General features: G+C 38.4%; 1 protein-coding gene and 1 pseudogene across 2 annotated transcripts in view; both read right to left on the reverse strand.

Annotated features, from left to right (window-relative positions):
* Positions 1 to 25,487, reverse strand: part of SLC25A24 (solute carrier family 25 member 24) — a 53,323-nt gene that overhangs the window by 11,827 nt on the left and 16,009 nt on the right. For both annotated transcript variants that reach the window (XM_030325486.1, XM_030325485.1), the window contains exons 4-6: positions 15,779 to 15,890; positions 8,832 to 8,990; positions 6,351 to 6,503 (exon numbers count right to left, since the gene is read on the reverse strand). In XM_030325486.1, the coding sequence (XP_030181346.1) occupies positions 6,351 to 6,503; positions 8,832 to 8,990; positions 15,779 to 15,890 (424 nt within the window). The remainder of the gene's footprint in view (positions 1 to 6,350; positions 6,504 to 8,831; positions 8,991 to 15,778; positions 15,891 to 25,487) is intronic.
* On the reverse strand, positions 20,356 to 23,428 carry LOC115520806 (annotated as a pseudogene).

Here is a 25,487-nt window from a genome sequence, read left to right on the forward strand (position 1 = left end):
TCCCCTGTTCATGCTCTGTCTCTCCCTGTCTCAAAAATATATAAACGTTAAAAAAAAAATTAAAAAAAAAAAAGTGTCCTTAAGAAAGATACCAGAGAGTTTTCTCTCTCTCCCTCTCTTTCTGTTTCTACACACACATGTATGAGAGAAAGGCCATGTAAGAACACATGGCAGCCATGTGCGAGCCAAGAAGAGAGCCCTCACCAGACCAAAACTGACCAAACTGGTCAGCACCCTGGTCTTGGATCCCGCAGTTCCAGGACTGTGAGAAATTAATTTCTGTTGTTTAAACAATCAGTATGGTATTTTGTTATGGCAATGTGAGCTGACTAGGTAAATATCAAAATACAAATTAGCTCCTAAATTGACAATATGATGATGCTTTTCCAAATACATACAGTGCATTAATACCTCACAGAAAAAAGCAAGGCTCAAATGCTAATACATTCAGTTTACTGGACAGCGGTTTTCAAGTTAGATTTCCACAGAACACAGATGTTCCACAGACGGGACCCAGTTGTTCCTTTGCTAAAACACAATTCATAGCACTCATACAGGGTTGATGAAGTGTTTACAATTTTTAGATGTTTTTCTCATAGTTTTTCTTTTTTAAGATGAGTTTATTTTCACCAGTATAAATAAAATAAGTGACAAATATTAACAAAACAACTTAGAAAGATTTCTGTAGGTAATACATATAATTACTCTACCACATCAACCCCAGAGCCCATCTGGCCCACTGGTACTAAAGCAACCAACACAGCCAATCTGGCCAAGGGTAAAATCTGACCCCGATGCATCCAAAATGTCCACAGACCAGGATGATAATATCACAGGCTCCAGATACAGGCAGACCTGGGGCTGGAACTCCAGAAACATGTGGCCCTGAGCAAGTTCATGAGCATGTTTCCTCACCTATGATAACAACCTATCTCACAAGGTTGCTAAAAGTATTAAATAATATAATACAGCAGAGTGTTGAGGACATGGCGAATGTTCAGCAAATGTGATCACTATTACTCTTTACTTCTTACAACTTGGAAAGAAAAGCTGTGCCCAAACAGACTGTGGTCATAAACCAGGCAAATCAGACTCCTTGTTTTAGAAAGGTAAGGAGAGTCTACAAAGGTAATTATTAACCACCGACCCTGGAGGGAGAAGTGGAATAAATCAACAGAGAGAAGCAGGAGACTAACTGAGCCCTCAAAGCCACTCTAAAATCCTTTTGTCTGTCCTTTTCCATGTGTTACAACACCTATTTCAATCGTTTCCATCCTCCTCTAGCTTCCAATACCACTTCCTCCCTCATTCTCAGCGACTGTCCTTTCTTGGGAACTCAAGGAAGAACAGAGGCTACCAGGCAAGGGTATTCCTGCCCATTCTCTGCAAAATTATCCACATCCACATATATCTTCTTTCTTCCCAAAGTGACATAAGAAGAGTCCCCCGTACCATCAAAGCCAATCCTTCCCAGGGCATCTGGATAGCACCTATGTCTCCCCAGCCCTTCCACCCCCATCCCCACTTCCTGTGAACACCTGCTGCGTTTACCAGCCTCTCCCACCTATACTTTTAACTTCCTTCTTTGTGTTGACATGCTTGCTTCAGCAATGGGCACATTAAAATAAAACATATCAAAACCCTCCCTCTGTCCACCATCTTTCTATCACTCTCCCTCATATCTTCTTCCTTTCACTCAAGTCCAACTTCCCAAAAATGTGTCTACACTGTACAATTATTGTCACCCCCTGGTTTACAGTCATTTCAGAATGGTTTCTCATCTCTTTACTTCACTGGAACATTTATGCCAAGTTCTCCTGTCTGTGTGTTGATAAATCCTAAAAGACCCTTTCCTTATTGTATTTACCAGCCTATAGCACTTGACCCTTCACAAAACCCTGTTAATCCTCTGACTTCTAGGCCATCACTCTCTGCATTTCCTCCTGTCCCTCTGGCTATTCCTTCTCAGTCTTTTCTGCAACGGGCTCCTTTTACTTCTCCCTGGCAGATTCCCAGAATTCTTCCATTCTATAAGCCTTCCTCAGCAATCCATTTCAATGGCTGCAACTCAAAAATAACCTCTCCATCAGAGATCAAAAGTCCCACTGGACAGCTACCTGCTCGTGTTGCAGAGATGTCCCAAATTCAGCTTGTCCAAAATGGAACATGTCACTTTAGCCGAAAATCTATTCCTCTTATTGTATTCTCTATGTATTTTAATTGTTCAAATTAGGAACCAGAGTATCATCTCTGATTCCTCTTTCTTTCTCACTTCAATATCTACTCAGTCAGCAAGTTGTGCTGATTCTATTTCCAAAATATTTTTCAGTTCATTTCCTTCTCCAATTTCTCCAGCCACCACCCTGCACTGGTGATCATCATTTCTTACCTGAATTATAGAAATATTTCCTTAAATATTAGTCTCCCTGCCTCCAGTCTGACCTCACTTGCCTCTAATACATCCTCCATTTTTTCCGGGTTGGTCTTTCTTAAATGTAGATATACTCATTTCACTTCTCTATATAAAATGTCCAATAGTCCCTCACCCTATTCAGGATAAAATCAAAATTCCTGTTACATTTGGCTTCTGCCTACCTGTCCAGCCTGCTTTCATCATTATCTTCCCAGAAACACACTCCACTGCACTGGAGTCAAATAAACCACCTTCAATTTCCTAAGTGAATGATGCTCCCCTGTGCCTGCATTTCTGCTTCTGCTTGAAATACACATTTTCCCTTCACCCTAGTGGACTTGAGATGCAGGCAGGCTTGGGCTCAAATTCCAGCTCTGGGAGCTCTGTGCTTTCACTCATCAGTAAGGACTCACTGTCACTGGGCAGAATACTGGGAATATAAACCTGCAAAGAGATATTGCCTAAGGAAGCTCTCATTAAGGAGAGAGAGAAGCACTGAGATAATCAGAATTTAGTGTGATAATTCTAATAGAGGGAAACAAAGGAACTGTAACAGTGAAGAAGGTTTCCTGGAGCAAATAACTCCTGAGTAAAGTCCTGAAGGATGTTCACCACTATATGACACTCATTTACAAACACTTATTGACCACTTCTCACAGGCCAGGCTCCAAGTGCTAGAGTCCCTGGAGAAGAAACCACAACCCTGCCCTCATGGAGCTTTCATTCTAATTCAACTCCACTTTATTACAATGTCAATACACAACTTAAAAGTTTTCCTCCCAGATCTTAGATTGGGATACTTTGATAAAACATACGTTAACAGGCAGCTTCTGCTCTGAATTCAAAATGAATAAACAAGGGGCACCTGGGTGACTCAGTCAGTTAAGGGTCTGACTTTGGCTCTGGTCATGATCTCACTGTTCGTGAGTTTGAGCCCCGCATTGGCCTCTGTGCTCACAGCTTGGAGCCTGGAGCCTGCTTCAGATTCTGTGGCTCCCTCCCTCTCTGCCCCTCCCCCACTCACACGCTGTCTCTTTCTCTCTCATAAATAAACAAACTTCTTAAAAAAATTAAGAAAAATGAATAAGCAAAAATTCTACATTTCTTTTAAGAGCTACTAAGGAAAGAGTACAGAATTCTTTTTGATCACTGAATAATACTCCACATATATATACCACATCTTTTTTATCCATTCATCTGTCAATGAATATTTGGGCTCTTTCCATACTTCTATAAACGTTGAGGTACATGCTGCTATAAACATTAGGGTACATGTGCCCCTTCAAAACAGCACACCTAACTACATGGCAATGAGAAAGAACGAAATATGGCCCTTTGTAGCCACATGGATGGAACTGGAGAGTGTTATGCTAAGTGAAATAAGCCATACAGAGAAAGACACATACCATATGTTTTTACTCTTATGTGGATCCTGAGAAACTTAACAGAAACCCATGGAGGAGGGGAAGGAAAAAAAAAAAGAGGTTAGAGTGGGAGAGAGCCAAAGCATAGGAGACTCTTAAAAAGTGAGAACAAACTGAGGGTTGATGGGGGGTGGGAGGGAGGGGAGGGTGGGTGATGGGTATTGAGGAGGGCACCTTTTGGGGTGAGCACTGGGTGTTGTATGGAAACCAATTTGACAATAAATTTCATATATTGAAAAAAAAAACAGCACACCTATATCCCTTGGATAGATAACCTTGTAGTGCAATTGCTGGCTCATAGGGTAGTTCTATTTTTAGTTTTTTGAGGAACATCCATACTGTTTTCCAGAGTGGCTGCATCAGTTTGCATTCCCACCAGCAGTGCAAAAGGGTGTTTCTTTCTCTGCATCCTCACCAACATCTGTCATTACCTGAGTTGTTCATTGTAGCCATTCTGACAGGTGTGAGGGGGTATCTCATTGTGGTTTTGATTTGTATTTCACTCATCATCAGTGATGTTGAGCATCTTTTCATGTCTGTTAGCTATCTGGATGTCTTCTTTGGAAAAGTGTCTATTTGTGTCTTTTTCCCATTTCTTCCCCGGATTATTTTTTGGGTGTTGAATTTGAAAAGTTCTTTAGATTTTGGACATGAACCCTTTATCTGATATGTCATTTACAGGTATCTTCTCCAATTCTGTTAGTTGCCTTTTAGTTTTGCTGATTGTTTCCTTCACTGTGCAGAAACTTTTTATCTTGATGAGGTCCCAATAGTTCATTTGTGGTTTTGTTTCCCTTGTCTCTGGAGACATGTTGAGTAAGAAGTTTCTGCAGCTGAGGTCAAAGAGGTCGTTTTCTATTTTTTCTTCTAGGATTCTGATGGTTTACATTTAGGTCTTTCATCTATTTTGAATTTATTTTTGTGTATGGTATAAGAAAGTGGTCCAGGTTCATTCTTCTGCTCTATCCTCCAATGGAGTATTACTCGACAATCAAAAAGAATGAAATCTTGCCATTTGTGACAACGTGGATGGAACTAGGTATTATGCTAAGCGAAATTAGTCAGAGAAAGATAAATATCATATGACTTCACTCATATGTGGGATTTAAGATACAAAACAGATGAACATAAGGGAAGGGAAGCAAAAATAATATAAAAACAGGGAGGGGGACAAAACATGAGAGACTCTTAAATAGAGAGAAAAAACTGAGGGTTGCTGGAGGGGTTGTGGGTTGGGGTAGGGCTAAATGGGTAAGGGGCATTAAGGAGGACACTTGTTGGAAAGAGCACCGGGTGTTATACGAAGGGGATGAATCACTGGATTCTACTCTTGAAATCATTATTGCACTATATGCTAACTTGGATGTAAATTTAAAAATAAATAAATAAAAATTTTAAAAAAGAGAGAAACAGAAGAAAAAAGAATGAAATATTGCCATTTACAACAAGGTAGATGGAAGTAGAATGTATTATGCTAAGCGAAATAAGTCAGTCAGAGAAAGATAAATACTTGATTTCACTCATATGTGGAATTTAAGAAACACAACAGATGAACATAGGGGAAGGGAAGGAAAAATAAGATAAAAACAGAGAGGGAGGCAAACCATAAGAGATTCTTAAATACAGAGAACAAAGATTTTTCTGGAGGGGAGGTGGGTAGAGGGATGGGCTAAATGGGTGATGGGCATTAAGGAGGGCACTTGTTGGGATGAGGACTGGGTGTTGTATGTAAGTGATGAATCGCTAAATGCTACTCCTGAAACCATTATTATACTATATGCTAACTAATTTGGATTTAAATAAAAATTTAAAAACATAAAGAAAGAAAGAAGGAAAGAAAAGAAAAGAAAAAAGAAAAGAAAAGAAAGAAAGTCTTTTTTTTTTTTTTTTTTTTTTTTTTTAGGGGCACCTTGGTGGCTCAGCAAATTGAGCATCTGACTCTTAATTTCAGCTCGGGTTACAATCCCAGGGTTGTGAGATCGAGCTTAGGATGCTCTCTCTCTCCCCCTCTGGCCCTCTCCCCAGTTCATGTGTTCTCTCTCTAAAATAAAACAAATAATAATAATAAACGTCTTTTTTAAAATAAATCACATGAAATTAAGAATCCTAGAGTTTAGGGACGCCTGCGTGGCTCAGTCAGTTAAGTGTCCGACTTCAGCTCAGATCACGATCTCACAGTTCATGGGTTCAAGCCCCACATCAGGCTCTGTGCTGACAGCTTGGAGCCTGGAGCCTGCTTGGGATTCTATGTCTCCCTCTCTGTCTCTGCCCCTCCCCTGCTCACGTTCTTTCTCTTAAAAATAAAATAAACATTAAAAAAAATCCTAGAGTTTAGTCATAAGGAATTTGAGTTTATCTAGTCTAATCTCCTATAAGAGAAATTCCTCCTGGAGTAGATGTGGAAAATTATTATGCATTACAACAAGAACCCAAAAAGCACTGTATGTTCACTGCTATTGAATCAGTTTATTAACTCCTCTTTGTTAATAAATTCCATAGGTGATAACAATTACCTGTTCATATGACCAGAACTTAACAGCTGTCTCAGGAGCAATTTTAAGGACATTTGTACCATTTCCTCTCCAAAGGGAGCGGATACCTCCTTCCTTCACCATCTGTCGAAAGCCGCCATATATGTTCATTTTGCCTGATTTTGAACCGTGGACCTAAAAATAAAAGCAGAGTGATACAAAATACTGGTGGCATGTTACTGTTACTATTTCTAAGGTAACCATACAAACCACCCTCTTTATTTCAACACTATTTATTACTGCAAGAAGATATGTTTAAAAATAGAATCTAGAAAAAATAAAACTAGAATATAGAATATAGAAAGCTCATAAAATATATAATGATGGGAAGAATTATCACCACATTGTAGAGGCTGATTCCAAATCTAAAACTAAGAAAAATCAGTACCCTCAGTGTGGGAAAGCAGGCAGACAGGACATGATCAAAATTAAAATTATTACAGACAACAATAAGATAACATGAACCAAAGTATGTATTAGACTACAGAACTGCCCTTGGAATGTGAACAAGTTCAGTTTAAGAGACTTTTAAAAATACACTGCAAGTAATATACTATCTCTCCGCTCCCCAGAAGCAATACCACCATGAAATATAAATGGGTGTGAAAACAATTTTGTATTTTGTATATCAGAGCCATAGACAATGGAATGCACACAGCCTCCCACCAAAACTTAAAATACCTTCAATGGCTTATCTCAAAGCCTCTCTAGGCAATAAATTCATGGCAACATGTACCACTTGCCTCACCCAGTGAATACTTGGTTTATACCACAGATGTGATCATTATTTAAATACACTAGACCTTATAACTGCCTCTGTATAACAATGACAAAATCTAATAAGCCAAAAACAGTTATAGAAATCAGCTCTTCTTCTGATCATTTTGGTTATGGTTATGAGTGGCTACTGAATGAGTGGCTACTGTAAAAAACAGAAAAACAATATGTGAAGGGCTGAAGAATAAAGGTCAGCCACGTGGGCAATATATGATCGATCCACAATAAAAACTCTGGACATCAAAGACTCAGACAAACTTTCTTGGTTGGTTTGCAACACTGTGCATATTGTCATACATCAATGCTGGAACATACCACATGGCAACTCTACAGGGAGAAGAAAACAAAAACTCTGCATTTGGTGCTTTCCCAGACTTGTCCTTATATGCTTTTTTCCTTGGCTGATTTGAATCTGTATCTTTCCTTGTAATAAACCACATCCATGAGTATTAAAGCTTCTAGTATATTCTGTGAGCCTTCCAGAATTATTGAACCTGAAGGTAATTTTGAAAAACCCCACCCACCTACCCCACAGAACTTGCAGGAAATAAAGTCCAGAGATATCCATTTTATTTTAAATGAACTTCACAATAAAATATGACAAAGGAAAAGATGAATGCTTATTCAAGCTCTCTCAGTCAATTTACTATCATTCCTAAAGAAAAACACAAACACCAATTCCTTCTTATTCTTCTTTAATGCACTATTTTTACCCCTAAATATATCTTGGGATTTAGGTACATTCTGAATGGATGCTGTTAAAAATATTGTCAGAAATGTTTTTATACCTAAATCTAATGACAAGTATAAAAAATGTTGACCACAGGTATGACAACACAACTTGTAAAAACTCATTTTTAAGCAACTACTATATTCCAGTAGGGTTTTCCAGTTTATCAGGCATTTGCACATACTTTAAATCATCTAATTCTTACAACTAGCCTTGTTAGATATTCTTAATCCCACTCCCAGATGAAGGAAAATGAGACCTCAGGGGTTCCATGCAGTGTGAGAACCACAGCTCTATAGCCAAAGATACTCCATTCCTTGTCTAATTTGCTATAAAGGAAAAATTATTTACTTCTCTGAGCCTCAGGTTCTCCAGAGATAATGTGAGAATATAATACCCACTTGCTATGAAGATTAAATGGGTTACCATAATGAGCACCAAATAAATATCAATTCCTTTCCTTTCTCCTTCTTTCCACTCTGATCAGCCAAAGCCACATTGCAGGTAAATAGCAAAGTCAGTCTATAAATCCAGGTCTTTTCTACTAACCTTATCTTTAGAATGATTTTAAAAATCACATCCCTGTTCCCAGATTCTAAAACTTAGAAACATTCCACTTTGAGAAAGTACACAAAACAGAAGGAAAATATAAATAATTTAAGGAGAATCCTACAATAATGGCCTAGAGATTTTTTTCTCATTAAACATTTGAAAAGTCATAGAATGCCAAAGACTAAAAGTTCATCACACAACAATTTAAGGTTTTACAGAACACTGAAATACTTACATGGACTGAATTCAGGATTAATAGCAACAAAATAGAGCTTTCATACTTTCTTTTTTAAGGTATGAAAGAATATTACTAAGAAATTTTAAAACTTCTTTTTCAAACCAGCACATTTCTCACTGTTTCAGAATATGTAGGAGAAACTTAGACACAAGATCATAAAGTTCACCTGCATCATGACTTTCAGACGATCCAAAGGGGCAGTGCTTGTTCGAGAGACGGCACCAGCAATACCTCCTGCCAAAAGCTGCCTCCACCACTGTCCGGACTTCTTTTCTTCTTCAGTGAACTCATCCGGAATAGTTAAACTGTCTCCTATGTCAATACCCTGTTAAATGGAAAGATCCCCATGCCCCTTCAATTAAAAATAGATCACTCCAGAAGGTTTCTTTTGGAGAAGAATCATGTGTTAGTTTATAGTGAACATCAACTTCATTCCTTAGAAAGTATACTAAGCCAAAGACCACAGAAGATGGTGGAGCATCATGGAGACCCTGAACTTGTCTCCTCCCTGAAACGCAGCTAGGTCAGCACCAAACCGTTTTGAACAACTAGGAAACTGATATGGGGACTAACGCAACAATCTACGTAACTTGAGCCACAGAACTCGGCAGGAACGTGGCATGAAGAGGTGAGCTGGGGTCAGAAAGGCTATGGAGGGTAGGGAGCCATTTTCCTGGGAAGAGGACAGAGAGAGAGAGAGAGAAAGGGGAAGAGTGTGGTGCATCAGGATTGCACAAGAAAAGCACACCCCTTGAAAGTAGCTGGAGAGAAAGAGAAAGAGTGTAAACACTCACAGGGGACTGAACAAGAAATCTTTTCACCCAAACCACTGATGGGGAGAAAGGAGAGGGTTTCAATACCACTAGGATTCTATAAACAGTGGAGCATAGAGTCTGAAGTTTCATCTGAACTAGAGCTTAGAACCAGGATAAGAAGAATACTAGCTGGGGTTGAAAAAAGCATAGAAGACACCAGAGAATCCCTTTCTGTGGAGAAAAAAAATAAAATCTAGTCAGGAGGAAATTAAAAATGTTATAATCAAGATACAATCTCGAATGGATGCCATTACAGCAAAGATGGACGAAGCAGAACAGTGAATAAGCGATATAGAAGATAAAATTATGGAGATTAATGAAGCAGAAAAAAAAGAGGAAAACAAAGGCAAAAGATCATGATACAAGACTTAGAGAATTCAGTGACTTATTAAAAAGGAATAACATCTGAATCATAGGAGTCCCAGAAGATGAAGACAGAGAAAAGGCGCAGAAGGTTTATGTGAGCAAATTATAGTGGAAAACTTTCCTAATTGGGGAAGGACACAGACATCAAAATCCAAGAAGCACAGAGAACTCTCATTAGATTCAACCAGAACTGACCATCACCAAGGCATATCATAGTCAAATTCACAAAATCCACAGACAAGGAAAGAATTATGAAAGCAGCAAGGGGAAAAAAAAAAGTCCTTAACCTACAAGAGAAGACAGATCAGTTTCACAGCAGACCTAACCACAGAAACTTGACAGGCCAGAAAGGAGTGGCAGGATATATTCACCGTGCTGACTCAGAAAAATATGCAGCCAAAAATTCTTTATCCAGCAAGGTTGTCATTCAAAATTAGAAGGAGAGACAAAGAGTTTCCCAGACAAACAAAAACTAAAAGAGTTCATGACCACTAAACCAGCCCTGCAAGAAATTTTAAGTCAAACTCTTTGAGTGGAGAAAAGACAAAACAAAACAAAACAAACAAACAAAAAACAGAAGCAACAAAGACCAAAAGGACCAAAGAACATCAGCAGAAACACCAACTCTACAGGCAACACAATGGCACTAAGTTCATATCTTTCAGTACTCACTCTAAATGTCAATGGACTAAATGCTCCATTAGTCCAGTGGACTAAATGCTCCAAAGACATAGGGTATCATAATGGACAAGAAAACAAGAACCATCTATAAGTGCTTACAAGAGACTCATTTTAGACCTAAAGACACCTGCAGACTGAAAGTGAGGGGATGGAGAGCCATCTATAATGCTAATGGTTATCAAAAGAAAGCTGGAGAAGCCATACTTATATCAGACAAACTGGATTTTAAAAATAAAGACTGTAACGAGAGATGAAGAAGGGCATTATATCATAATTAAAGGGTCTATCCAACAAGAAGATCTAATAATTATAAATATTTATGCCACCAACATGGAAGAACCCAAATATATAAATCAATTAATCACACATAAAGAAACTCATTGCTAATAATACCATAATAGTAGGGGACTTCAACACCCCACTTACAGCAATGGACAGATCATGTAAGCAGAAAAGCAACAAGAAAACAATGGCTATGAATGACACACTGGACTGGATGCACTTAACAGATATATTCAGAGCATCTCATCCTAAAGCAGCAGAATACACATTCTTCTTGAGTGCACATGGAACATTCCCCAGAATAGATCATATACCAGGTCACAAATCAGCCCTCAACAAATTCAAAAAGATCGAGATCATACCATCCATATTTTCAGACCACTGAAATTCAAAATCACTATGAAATTCAAAATCAACCACAAGGAAAGATTTGGAAAAACCATGAATACTTGGAGATTAAAGAACATCTTATTAAAGAATGAATGGGTTAACCAAGTAATTAAAGAGGAAATTTAAAAATACACGGAAGTCAATGAAAATGAAAACAGGACAGTCCAAATCTTCTGGGATACAGCAAAGGCGGTCATGAGAGGGAAGTATACAGCAATCCAGGCCTTCCTAAAGAAGGAAGAAAGGTCTCAAATATACAACCTAACCTTATACCTCAAAGAACTGGAAAAAGAACAGTAAATAAAGCCCAAAACCAACAGAAGAAGGGAAATAATAAAGATTCGAGCAGAAATCAATGATTTTGAGGAAAAAAAAAAAAAGAGTAGAACAGATCAATGAAACCATGAGCTGATTCTTTGAAAGAGTTAACAAAATAGATAAAATCCTATCTAGACTGATCAAAAAGGAAAAGGAAAGGACCCAAATAATAAAATCACAAATGAAAGAGGAGAGATCACAACCAACACTGCAGAAGTATGAACAATAATAAGAGAATATTATCAGCAATTATATGCCAACAAATCGGGCAATCTAGAAGAAATAGACAAATTCCTAGAAACATATAAACTACAAAAACTGAAATAGGAAGAAATAGAAAAATTTAACAGAGCCATAACCAGTGAGGAAATTAAATCAGTAATCAAAAATCTCCCAACAAACAAGAGTCCAGGGCCGGATGGCTTTCCAGCGGAATTTTACCAAACATTTAAAGAAGAGTTAACACCTATTCTTTTGAAGCTGTTCCAGAAAAAAAGAAATGGAAGGAAAGATTCCAAACTCATTCTATGCAGCCAGCACTACCTTGATTCCAAAACCAGACAAAGACCCCGCTTAAAAGGAGAACTACAAACCAATTTCCCTGATGAACATGGATGCAAAAATCCTCAACAAGATACTACTAGCCAAACACATCCAACAATACATTAAAAGAATTATTCACCACGATCAAGTGGGATTTATCCCTGGGCTGCAGGGCTGGTTCAATATCTGCAAATCATATTAATAAAAGAAAGGACAAGAACCACATGATCCTCTCAATAGATGCTGAAAAAGCATTTGACAAAATACAGCATCCTTTCTTGGTAAAAAAAAAAAAAAAAAAAAAAAAAAACTCAAAAAAGTAGGGATAGAAGGAACATACCTCAAGATCATAAAAGCCATATATGAAAGACCCACTGCTAATGTCATCCTCAACGGGGAAAAACCGAGAGCTTTCCCCTTAAGGCCAGGAACACGACAAGGATGTTCGCTCTCACCGCTGTTATTCAACATAGTGTTGAAAGTCCTAGCCTTAGCAATCAGACAACACAAAGAAATAAAAGGCATCTAAATTGGCAAGGAGGAAGTCAAACTTTCGCTCTTTGCAGATGACATGATACTCTGTGGAAAACCCAAAAGACTCCACCAAAAAATTTGCTAGAACTGATACATGAATTCAGCAAAGTCTCAGGGTACAAAATCAAAGTACAGAAATTGGTTGCGTTTCTATACACCAATAATGAAGCACAGAAAAAGAAATCAAGGAATTGATCCCTTTTACAATTGCACCAAAACCATAAAATACCTAGGAATAAACCTAACCAAAGAGGTGAAATATATATACACTGAAAACTATACAAAGCTTATGAAAGAAACTGAAGAAGAAACAAAAAAATGGAAAATTTTCTATGCTCCTGGATTGGAAGAACAAATATTGTTAAAATGTTGACATTACCCAAAGCAATCTACATATTCAAATCAAAATAACACCAGCATTCTTCACAGAGCTAGAACAAACAATCCTAAAATGTGTATGGAACCAGAAAAGACCCCGAATAGCCAAAGTAATGTTGAAAAAGAAACGCAAACCTGAAGGCATCAAAATGCCAGACTTCAAGATGTATTACAAAGCTGTAATCATCAAGACAGTACGGTACTGGCACAAAAACAGAAACACAAATCAATGGAACAGAACAGAGAACCCAGAAATAGACCCACAAATGTATGGCCAACTAATCTTTGACAAAGCAGGAAAGAATATCCAATGGAATAAAGACAGTCTCTTTAGCAAATGGTGTTGGGAAAACTGGACAGCAAGATGCAGAAGAATGAACCTGGACCACTTTCTTACACCATACACAAAAATAAACTCAAAATGGATGAAAGACCTAAACGTTAAGACAGGAAGCCATCAAAATCCTAGAAGAAAAAGCAGGCAAAAACTTCTTTGACCTAAGATTCAGCAACTTCTTATTCAACATGTCTCTGAAGGCAAAGGAAAGAAAAGCAAAAATGAACTATTGGCACCTCATCAAAATAAAAAGTTTCGGCACAGCGAAAGAAACTATCAGCAAAACTAAAAACAACCAACAGAATAGGAGAAGATATTTGCAAATGACATATAAGATAAAGGATTGGTATCCAAAATCTATAAAGAACTTATCAAACTCAACACCCAAAATACAAAGAATCCAGTGAAGAAATGGGCAAAAGACACGAATAGACACTTTTCCAAAGAAGACATCCAGATGACTAACAGACACATGAAAAGATGCTCAACATCAATCATCATTAGGGAAATACAAGTCAAAACCACAATGAGATACCTGATACCGGTCAGAATGGCTAAAATTAATAACTCAGGCAATGACATATGTTGGCGAGGATGTGGAGAAAGAGGATCTCTTTTGCACTGCTGGTGAGAATACAAACTGGTACAGCCACTCTGCAAAACAGTAAGGAGCTTTATCAAAAAATTAAAAATAGAACTACCCTATGACCCAGCAATTGCACTACTAGGTATTCATCCAAAAGATACAGGAGTGCTGATTTGAAGGGACACGTGTGTCCCAATGTTTATAGCAGCACTATCGACAATAGCCAAAGTATGGAAAGAACCCAAATGTCCATCGACTGATGAATGGATAAAGAAGATGTGGTATATATCTACAATGGAATATTACTCAGTGATCAAAAAGAATGAAATGTTGCCATTTTCAACAATGTGGATGGAACCAGAGGGTATTATGCTAAGCGAAATTAGTCAGAATAAGACAAATATATTATTTCACACATATGTGGAATTTAAAAAACAAAACAGATGAACATAGGGGAAGGGAAGCAAAAATAAGATAAAAACAGAGCGGGAGACAAACCATAAGAGACTCTTAAATACAGAGAACAAACTGAGGGTTGCTTGCAGGATGTTGGGTGGTGGATGGGCTAAATGAGTGATGGGCATTAAGGAGGGCACTTGTCAGGATGGGCACTGAGTGTTACATGTCAGTGACGAATCACTAAATTCTATTCCTGAAATTATTATTATACTATATGTTAACTAACTTCAGGATTTAACTTAAAAAAGGAAAACAAATGCAAAAGCTGCAAAAATTTTCAAGTAAATATTTTAGTACAGTAGATTACTAGAAGAGAATAAAAATATTTAGAACTTTTTTATTCAAAAAAAAAGTACACTGAACTAATTTGAGCATATAGATAATTACAAATAGACTATCCACACTAAATGAAGTACAGTATCACTTCACAGGAAATGAAAGTTAACAGTAATTACAAATTTACAAAACCAAAACTACAGCTTTCTTTCTTAATGATTCAGAACAACTTTTCTCTTCTTGGTCTAAGTTAGAATGAAAGATCAGCCTTTTGTCAAGTGTTGTGAATCCTTTTTAGCTACAGAAAGAAATTAGTTTGTCAATTCTTCAAAGATATTCCCTTTATCTCAAAATTCTAGCCACATTATTCTTTATACCATGATATATGCTATAGACCTGTAAATAAAAATTAAAGCTATATATGTGAACACCTCGAAACTCATCTGCTATACAGATTGTCTATAAATATTTTTATAGACTTGTCATTTAAAACATGCAACAAATTCTTTATAAAATTTAGCTAACAGGGAAATACTGTTTAAAAATAATCCTTCATCCTACTCACATCACCATAGATTAAAAATATAGCTTGAGATAAATTGAGTTCTATAATGATAGTATTTCTACAACTTTATTAGCTAAGTGCTTCTGGTGTAAAAGATTTTATAGGTAGGAGTGTAGGGATAAGAGGCTACACTATAGTAGTAACCCTCTCTTTCTTAATTTTACTATCAATAAAATGAATACATGACTATAGCCTCACCTGTTATCAACTATCTCCAAAGATACAGTAAGAGTCTGATTATGTAAATATAACTTCACATAAGTAGAAAATTTATCTAGGCAACTGAACTACTAATATATTTTCTATATTCATAGAAATGAGGCATTAATCATCAATCATTTTATAATGTTCTATTTAAGTTTAGGCATTGCTACCAGCAGCAATGTGAACCCTAGGCTTTATTTATTATGTATAAAATTTACTGAAATCCATGAATAAACATAGCAGACAAACCCACTAGAAAATTAAAATTCCTTCAGAGAGCTCCCATTGTTTTCGGGAGCAGATTTAACAATAATGTGAACTTCAGGGATGCCTGAGTGGCTCACAAGGAAGTATAATGTAATGCACATAGCATACTTACAGTAGAATGTTTCCAGAAACGGATAATTTCCTCAATGTCTGTAACAGGATTAAATAAGAAATAGTCCCTCCATTCATTCCAGTCTATTGTCATTGTCCCATCAGTATCAATACTGAAAATAAAAAGAAGCAAATTAAAAAACAAAATAAAATTTATAAGTAAAATATTATTGGCCATTTTGCAGAATGATAGTTTCTTTTCAAACTCAGTATTCTTATTAAAAAATTCCAGTTCACAATAATAGATTGTTGGAAATGGCAGCAAGTTTTTGATGTTCTGTTAGATAGTTTTAATCATTTAGATAAAGAAGGGTCCCAAAGTTACAGAGCTCTCACTGAAGACTACTTTCGGCACTGTGTCAAACTCTAATCAGTGAGCTATCAAACACTAAAGCTTGAAGATTAAATATTGGGAGGGAAATGAATAGATTTATGATGTATCTTTTTTTCTTGCACTGGATCAGGAAGATATTTCTTTTTTTGTTTAAAGTGTTTATTTTTGAGAGAGAGAGAGAGAGAGAGAGAGAGAGGACAAGTAGAGGAGGGGCAGAGAGGGAGACAGAGGATCCAAAATGGGCTCTGCATGGACAGCAGAGAGCCCAATGCAGGACTTGAATTTACGAACTGGAGATCATGACCCGAGCTAAAGCCCAAAGCTTAACTAACTGAGCCACCCAGGTGCCCCAGAAAGATATTTCTTAACGCTCTGTTAAAATATTTGGATGTGATTTGGGAATATACGCAAAATATTCTATCAATTTCCTTCTCTAACTTCCTCAAAGCTAAGAAAATTGGCAGTATTTATAAAAAAAAAAATCTAACTTGCTGATTGGGGCTTTTGAATCTTAAGAAATCTGGGTACCTCATCTTCAACATGTAACATTAATATACTGTAGTCTTAGATATTTGTCATTAACTTTTTGCTTGTTTTACAAGTGTCTTCATAGTGGGTCATTTAACCAGCTTTTTCCTAAGATCTACTCTGTTGCCTGCCAGGATTTTGATTGTTTTGTTCACTATCTATACTCAAGACCTAAGTGGCTGGCACAAAGAAGGTGCTCATTTATTTGTTGAATTAATGAATGCCTCTGAAGAAAAGTTTGAGTGTCTCCTCCAAACTTTATATTTATTCTATAATTTGTGTGAAAATGATACATAAAGATGGCAGTCAAATAACAAGTAATTTTCAGGTATTTATTATCATGTTTTCTAGTGTCAATTTCTAATTTTGACCTCCATGTGTGAAATTACACTTAAACTTTCATTTGTCTCAGCACATGGGTATTAACATTCCACATGTGCATGAGAGTCCTAGTTACTACTTATGTTTATAACATTGTTGTGGGCTGCAATACTTATAGCCACTATTTTCCATTTTAATGCAATTGTTTATCATCTGACCCTACCCCTCCATCTCCCACACATGCCTTCATAAGTATCTTCCACAAGGCAAAGATTTTTGTTGATTTTGTTCACTGATATGACCCAAGTGTCTAGAACAGCCTAGCAGAGAGAATATTTACTGAATGAATACATGAATTCCAAATTCTGGAGCTTAAAGCCACAGAACACTGATAAACTTAAATAAAATAGTCTCATTGTGGTTTAAATCGCATTTCTCTTCAAATCACTAATGATGTCAACCATCCCTTACCATATTCATTTGCCATTCAGGTTTCCTTTTACTTGAAATGCCTGTTTGTCTTTTGCCCATTTTCCTACTACATTAAGTGTCTTTTTCTTTTATATGTACAGTTCTTTATATAGTTGATTCTTATACTTCAAGTTATAAATTAGCAGATACCTTCTCTTTGTTCACTTTGTTTATGGTATCTGTGAAAAGATGCTCTTAATTTTAATATAGCTGAATTTATCAATCTTTTTATTTGCACTACTGCCTTTTGTGTCTTTTTTTTTAATAAATCCTTCCTTACATGAGATAAAGACATTTCCTTTTCTTCCTCTATAAGTATTCCCAGTTAACTTTGACATTTAGGTTGATTTTTGTGTCTGGCGTCAGGTAGTTTCCCATGTGTCTGCACAGACAACCAGATGCATTAGCCCCACATACCACATAGTCTCTCCTTTCCCTTTTCCTGTCTTCTGTGTGACAAATCCTAAATATGGATGGGTCTGATTCTGGGATATTATGTTCCACGTACCACCTTGGCTATCTGTGTACCACCACCACTGTCTTAACTACAGCTTAATAACAATCAGTATCTGGCAGAGCAGGTCCCTGCTTCTCACAGCTCTTCAGGAGTGTCTTGGTTATTCCTGGGCCTTTGCTCTTTGGTATAAATTTGATGCTCAGCTTGACAAGGTTCTTGACAAGTTTCAATGGCACTGAATCATTATCAATTTGGAAAAAGGTACAGCTTTTCTGTATCAAGTATTCTAAGAAAAGCCCAAAGCTAATATCATCCTAAATGGGTAAAAACTGAGAGCTCTCCCCTTGAGATCAGGAACAGGACACGGATGTCCACCCTCACCACTGTTATTTAACATAGTGTTGGAAGTCCTAGCATCCACAATCAGACAACAAAATGAAATAAAAGGCATCAAAATTGGCAAAGAAGTCAAACTTTCACTTTTCACAGACGACATGATACTCTACCCGACAGACTCCACCAAAAGTCTCCTAGAACTGATACATGAATTCAGCAAAGTCACAGGGTACAAAATCAATGTACCGAAATCAGTTGCATTTTTATACACCAATAATGAAGCAACAGAAAGAGAAATAAAGAAACTGATCCCATTTACAATTGCACCAAGAACCATAAAATACCTAGGAATAAACCTAACCAAAGATGTAAAAGATCTGTATGCTGAAAACTATACAAAGCTTATGAAGGAAATTGAAGAAGACACAAAGAAATGGAAAAACATTCCATGCTCATGGACTGGAAGAATAAATATTGTTAAAATGTCAATACTACCCAAAGCAATATACACATTCAATACAACTGCCATTCTTCTCAAAGCTAGAACAAACAATCCTAAATTTGTATGGAACCACAAAAGACCCCGAATAGCCAAAATAATATTGAAGAAGAAAACAAAAGCGGGAAGCATCACAATCCCAGACTTTAGCCTCTATTACAAAGCTGTAATCATCAAGACAGTATGGTATTGGCACAAAAACAGACACATAGACCAATGGAATAGAATAGAGAACCCAAAATTGGACCCACAAATGTATGGCCAACTAATCTTTGACAAAGCAGGAAAGACAGTCTCTTTAACAAATGGTGCTGGGAGAACTGGACAGCAACATGCAGAAGAATGAAACTAGACCACTTTCTTACACCATACACAAAAATAAACTCAAAATGGATAAAGGACCTGAATGTGAGACAGGAAACCATCAAAACCCTAGAGGAGAAAGCAGGAAAAAACCTCTTTGACCTCAGCCACAGCAATTTCTTACTTGACACATCTCCAAAGGCAAGGGAATTAAAAGCAAAAATGAACTATTGGGACCTCATTAAGATAAAAAGTTTCTGCACTGCAAAGGAAACAATCAACAAAACTAAAAGGCAACTGACGGAATGGAAAAAGACATTTGCAAATGACATATCGGATAAAGGACTAGTATCCAAAATCTATAAAGAACTCACCAAACTTCACACCCGAGAAACAAATAATCCAGTGAAGAAATGGGCAGAAGATATGAACAGACACTTGTGCAAAGAAGACATCCAGATGATCAACAGGCACATGAAATGATGCTCAACGTCATGCATCATCAGGGAAATACAAATCAAAACCACACCAAGATACCACCTCATGCCGGTCAGAGTGGCTAAAATGAACAACTCAGGAAACAACAGAGGCTGGCAAGGATGTAGAGAAACAGGAACCCTCTTGCACTGTTGGTGGGAATGCAAACTGGTGCAGCCACCCTGGAAAATAGTGTGGAGGTTCCTAAAAAATTAAAAATAGAACTACCCTATGACCCAGCAATAGCACTGCTAGGAATTTACCCAAGGGATACATACAGGAGTGCTGATGCATAGGGGCACATGTACCCCAATGTTTATAGCAGCACTTTCAACAATAGCCAAATTATGGAAAGAGCCTAAATGTCCATCAACTGATGAGTGGGTAAAGATGATGTAATTTATATATATAATGGAATACTACTTGGCAATGAGAAAGAATGAAATCTTGCCATTTGCAGCAACATGGATGGAACTGGAGAGTATTATGCTAAGTGAAATAAGCCAGTCAGAGAAAGACAGGTATCATGTTTTCACTCATATGTGGATCTTGAGAAACTTAACAGAAGACCATGGCGGAGGGGAAGGGGAAAAAAAAGAGCTACAAACAGAGAGGGAGGGAGGCAAACTATAAGAGACTCTTAAGTACAGAGAACAAACTGAGGGTTGATGGAGAGTGGGGGAGAGGGGGAAGGGGGTGATGGGCAGTGAGGAGGGCACTCGTTGGGCTGAGCACTGGGTGCTGTATGGAAGCCGATTTGACAATAAATTATATTAAAAAAAAAAGAAAAATCTAGACACTAATATCTTTTGAACTTAAAAGAAATTTTAAGTTGCTCTTTTAAAAGTATTGATTGTGGTACATTATGCTTTCTATGTACAGCTAATTTTTTTTTCTATACAGCTAGCAGATCACTAATATTTTCTCTAAAATATTTATATTTATATCATAAATGATGCTGGCCTATAATTTCCTTCTTTCATTAGTTGTCAGCCTTTGCTGTTAAAATTATAATGGCCTCACAGAATGGGTCAAATGCTGTTCTTGTACATTCTACATATATTTGTAGATCTGTTCTTTGATAGTTTATGAGAATCATCTAGGGCTAAAGTTTTCTTTATGGGAAAATTTTTAATTACTGGTGTAATGTGTTTGCTTAGGCACTGTTGGCTATTTCTTCTTGATTTAGTTTTGGTAAATTACATGTGTCTGCAAATTCTTCTATTTCATGTTTTCAAACTTATTAGCATAAAATTATCCATGATATTTTATTATCTTTGAAAAATTTCTGACATGTCTACTTACAATCAAACATTATTTATTTATATCTCATTTCTCTTTTTCTTTATCAATCTCTCCAGAAGTTTGTCTTTTCCAATAACCAATGTTTGGTTTTGTTCATCCTATTACTGTATCTCTACATTCTGTTTCCACTGCTTCCTTAATTATCTCCTCCTTCCTACCTTCTTTGAGAATATTCTGGTTTCTTCCTTTAAATTAGCACACTAATTTTCAGCCTTCATTCTTTTCTTTTGAATTTATTTGTTTATTTCCCTTTCAGGTACCAGACAAAGTAAAAAAGATGGAAGGATGAAGACAGGGACACGGCTGGCCCTGGGGTAGGAGTGGGATGGAAGCGGGGGAGGGGCCCAGTTCACATCACATCTACAAAGAACTTACTAGGGTATCCCATGGCCATGCGGAAGGACTGTGTGCTAGTGGTCAGTTTGGTGGACATGGAGGCCAGGTCTTTGCCTGGAGGGTTCCTGGGGGCCCCAGGGCCATAGGTAGTGGAGGCATCATCAGCATGGGGGAACTGTATAGAAAGAAGGAATGCCATAGGGGGCCGTAGCTCAGATGTGTGCGGTGGCTGCACAGGCTGCTGGTCATTGAGTGCTGGCTGTGGCAGCTATGCTGACCGGGCTCTGGCTCCCACAGCCCCGCAGGCTACTGTGGATTGTGTGGTCCCACTCGCTGCTGTTGCCACCCAATTTCAGGTCCTTCTCCTTCCACCAGTCGCTGCCACTATGGTTGGAGCCACTGTTCCAGCTGTCTTCACTATACTGACTGCTAGCACTGCCCCCACCACAGCTGTACCCCAGCTCTGGGAAGCCCGGGTGCAGGTTGTAGGGGTGCAAGGGCAGCAGGTACTGGTAAGGGAATCCATGGATCCAGGAGCAGCCCCCAGATGTGGCAAAGGGGCCCGGCATGTCCTAGTCAGAGGCTCTGCTGAAGCCATTGTGATCATGGAGGGACATGCTGACCATGTTGCCACAAAGGCTGCCAAAGATGTAGTAGCACTGCCCAGAGAAGTTGACCTTGTTGACAGTGTGGCGGATGAAGTCACTTTCAGCAGGGTGCTGGCATACTTGCTGGTCTCCTACCAGTCAGTGAAGCCTTCCACACTGTGGTACAGTCCCCCACATCCAAGCCAATGAAAGCACTGAGGATGGTAATCTGGAGCCACATGTGGCTACAGACCTCCAGCCCAGATTCTGGGGAGGCCATGGCTTTGATGATGGCAGCCATGTCACTGTGGATGGACAGGTGTAAGTGGTCCAGACGCTCTGTGTCGGGGTTGGAGCTGGTGATGGAAGAGCCAGTGGAGGTGATGGTGCTCAGGGAGGAGCTCATACCATACGTAGGAAAGGTGTTGGTCATGGCTGCAGCGTGGGAAACTCAGGCTGCAGGGTCAGTGGGTTGCATGGGCTTGCCCCTGGGCATTGTGAAGCAGCCACATGGACCTGGGTCCTACCACCTTGGCTACAGTCAGGGTGATGGGCCCGGTCTGTGCCCAGTCTCCAGAAGAACACGGACCGCATTGTCATTATTCATGTTCTCAAAGTTCATCCAGCTTGCCTGTAACAGCGTATCTCCTGGCATGACATGTTTATCAGCAGCCAGAGCCCCAGCCTTCATGACAGAGCCAATGTAGATGCCTCCATCACCATGCTTGTTGCCTTGGCCCATAGTGAAGACGCCCAGAAAACTACTTTTCCAGGAGAGTGACTGTGATGATGTTGAGAGACATTGTGGAATCCATGAAGGACTCCTGATCTGCTGAAGGATCAGGACCACTCAAACTGCAAAACCTCCTGCTGCCACCACTAATGCTGGTCTTCTCATTCGGTATGAGGCACTGCCCTGCTCTGTGGAGCTGCTGAACCTGCAGGTGCAGTCATCCTCATCCGAATGGAAGAAGGTGGTCATCTCCACGTCACTGCTCATAAGGTGGATGGGCTATTCCAACCCCCTGGCTCTTGCCGCTGCTCCACCTTTGCAGTTCTGTTTACCTGGGTTGTGTGGTCTGGGCCATCCCTCCTTCATGGCCGCTTATGCTGAGCAGACACCAGAGAGTCTGTCTCTGTGTCCCTGTCCAGGTTTTCCTGGCTGCCCCCAACAGCACAGAGTGGAAAGACAGGGCCGGGAGTCCCCAGAGTCCCGTGCGCTCCATGGGCAGTGGCAGTTACAGTGGGTTGTCAGCACAGAAGGGAGCTAGCTCTGGGTGCAAGCCATCAGCGGACACCAACCTCAGCCAGGCACTGTTGTTCAACAGCTCCTCCTTCACCACTCCAAATCCGTGGTCCATAGCCTTGAAGAAGAACATAGAGCTGGTTCGCTGCAGAATGCCCTTCAAGTCCGCCAAGGTGACGCTCTCGGAGAGCAGGGGCAGCTCTGCTAGGTACCACATCTCCCGCCCATCCAGGTTGTAGATTATCTTGGTCTCCTCACGGGTCTGGCCTGGCAGCCCACGCACCCCTTGATAATTCTCTAATACAAGCTTTAAGGCTATAAAGTTCCCTCTAAGTACCACCTTAGCTATACCTCACAAGTTTTCATATGTGATATTCTTTCAAGTCGAAGTATCCTTGAATGTCTACTATGATTTCCTCTTTGACCCAAAAATTATTGAGAAGTATATACCATTTCCAAAACCAATGATATTTTTAGAACTTATTCCTGCTATTAACTTCTAAATACCTATATGTGGTCAAAGAAGATGGTCTTTGTGATACCAATTCCTTGAAATGTATTGAGCCTGGTTTTATGGACTACTATAAAATCAATTTTTATACATGCTCCATATGTACCTGAGAAAAAAAATTTTCTTTCTAATTTTTTGGTGCAAGGTTCTATTGCACACCCATTAAATCAAGCTTATTTATTTCTCTTCCATCTTGACTAAATTTTTTTTCTATGCTTGATCTAACAAGTACAGGGAGATCTATGTGAAAACTTCTCACTACTATGAAGGATTTGTCAATTTATCCCTGGAATTCTATCAACCAGCTTAAAATTGTATGTCTTTGTGAATTTTAAATGTGGTGACAGTTTATTTCCCACTAATGTTTTTTACCTTATAATTTTATCTGATATTAATTAGCTACAGCAGTTTGCACTTAGTTTGCAGGATTTTGTTTTACTTTTTCTTTCATCTGACAATCTTTCTGTTCAAACAAATCTTATGTTAATTTTTAGTTTGATATACATTAAAAATCCACTATAAGTAGAGAGCATAAAAATATAGTTTCATGCCACTGTGACATTAATATTTTTCAATGAGTGTATTCTGTCACAATACTACAAAAATATTGAAATTATTTGTCCCCACCATATTGTACACTAAACTGAGAAAATCCTGACCTATCAGAGGCAATAACCTTCTAACCAACTCTTCTCCCATGCTACACCTCCCAAAAAGATCATAACTTTATTTAACCTGCCCCATTTGGGAATGGAAGTGAAAAGAAAACAGGACCTAACATTTTTTCAGGGTACATTTTGACAGGGTTTTGTTGTACGTGAACTTATTTCTCCCGTCTTATCATTTGTTTTCTGTCTCATTTTTTTCTTTGAATTGTTTTCCTCCTTTCTTTGTTGAATTGCCTGAAACTAGTTTCTTCCAATACTTTCAAGGTTTACCTTGAATTTTTGCCAGATACATATAACAAAATCTGAAGATACTATTTGATCTCCCTCTTCTAAGAATAAGGATCTTAGAACAGTTTAAGACAAATTATTCTCTCTGGTCTCACTATTATTGTCTACTAATTCAGCGGTTCTTTTTCTTAAATCCCAGAAATTGTTCATTATTATTATATTCATGGCTGTTTCCAATGGGCCACTCCAACAGCTCATAGACCACTAGCTAAAAGAAAGACCACCAGCGGTCTGGAGAGGATTCTGAAAAGCACTGCCTGACCCATTTCCTGAGTGTGGTGTTCACACGCTTCCATGTCTGCACAGGTCTCTCCCTCTACCTAGAATGTCCTTCCCCCTACTCTTTTTCACTAGGATGACTTCTACTCATTCTTTAACACATTCTTCAATATTTTCTGAGGGCCCACTATTGCAAGGTGTTGAGTGTAGAACACTTAACAAGATGGAAGTGGTCTGTGCCCTCAAAGCTTACAGTGTAGCAGGAAAAACAGACACTGAACAGTAGCAAGTAATAGCTAATATTCATAGAGCATTTGCTAGGCATTGTTCTAAGCACTTCCCAAGTAAGTTCATTTAATCCTTAAAACAATCCTATATACTTTCTATTGTCTCCATCTTATAGACAGAGAGAGACTAAGTATTTTGTCCTAGGTCACAGGCGTGGTAAGTAAAACAGAATATAGTATTTCAACCCAGGCCTTCTAACTTCAGAAACTGTATTTCTAAACACTAAGCTATACAAACGAGCTTATGGTTACAACCTGTAAGAGCGATGAACCAGCAACTTCATAAGTTGCACAAATAAATAAAACTGCTGTAGGGTGGAGGGGACTGATTTAGACAGGGTAGATCTCTCTGACTTGAAGACTGAAGTCAAACATACAGGAGGCATTTAGTCCCTTAAGCAGTGAGAATTACAAGTAAAAGGCTCCAAAGTTGGAAAAGACTTTTAGAGAATTAAAAGAACTGAAAGAAACATGGTGAAAGCAGAGTCATCAGATTTCATCCATGCCTAGTTGAACTTGCTCTTTGAAGCCACAGAG

Source organism: Lynx canadensis, chromosome C1 (assembly GCF_007474595.2).
Source record: "Lynx canadensis isolate LIC74 chromosome C1, mLynCan4.pri.v2, whole genome shotgun sequence".
NCBI classification, from domain to species: Eukaryota; Metazoa; Chordata; class Mammalia; order Carnivora; family Felidae; genus Lynx; species Lynx canadensis.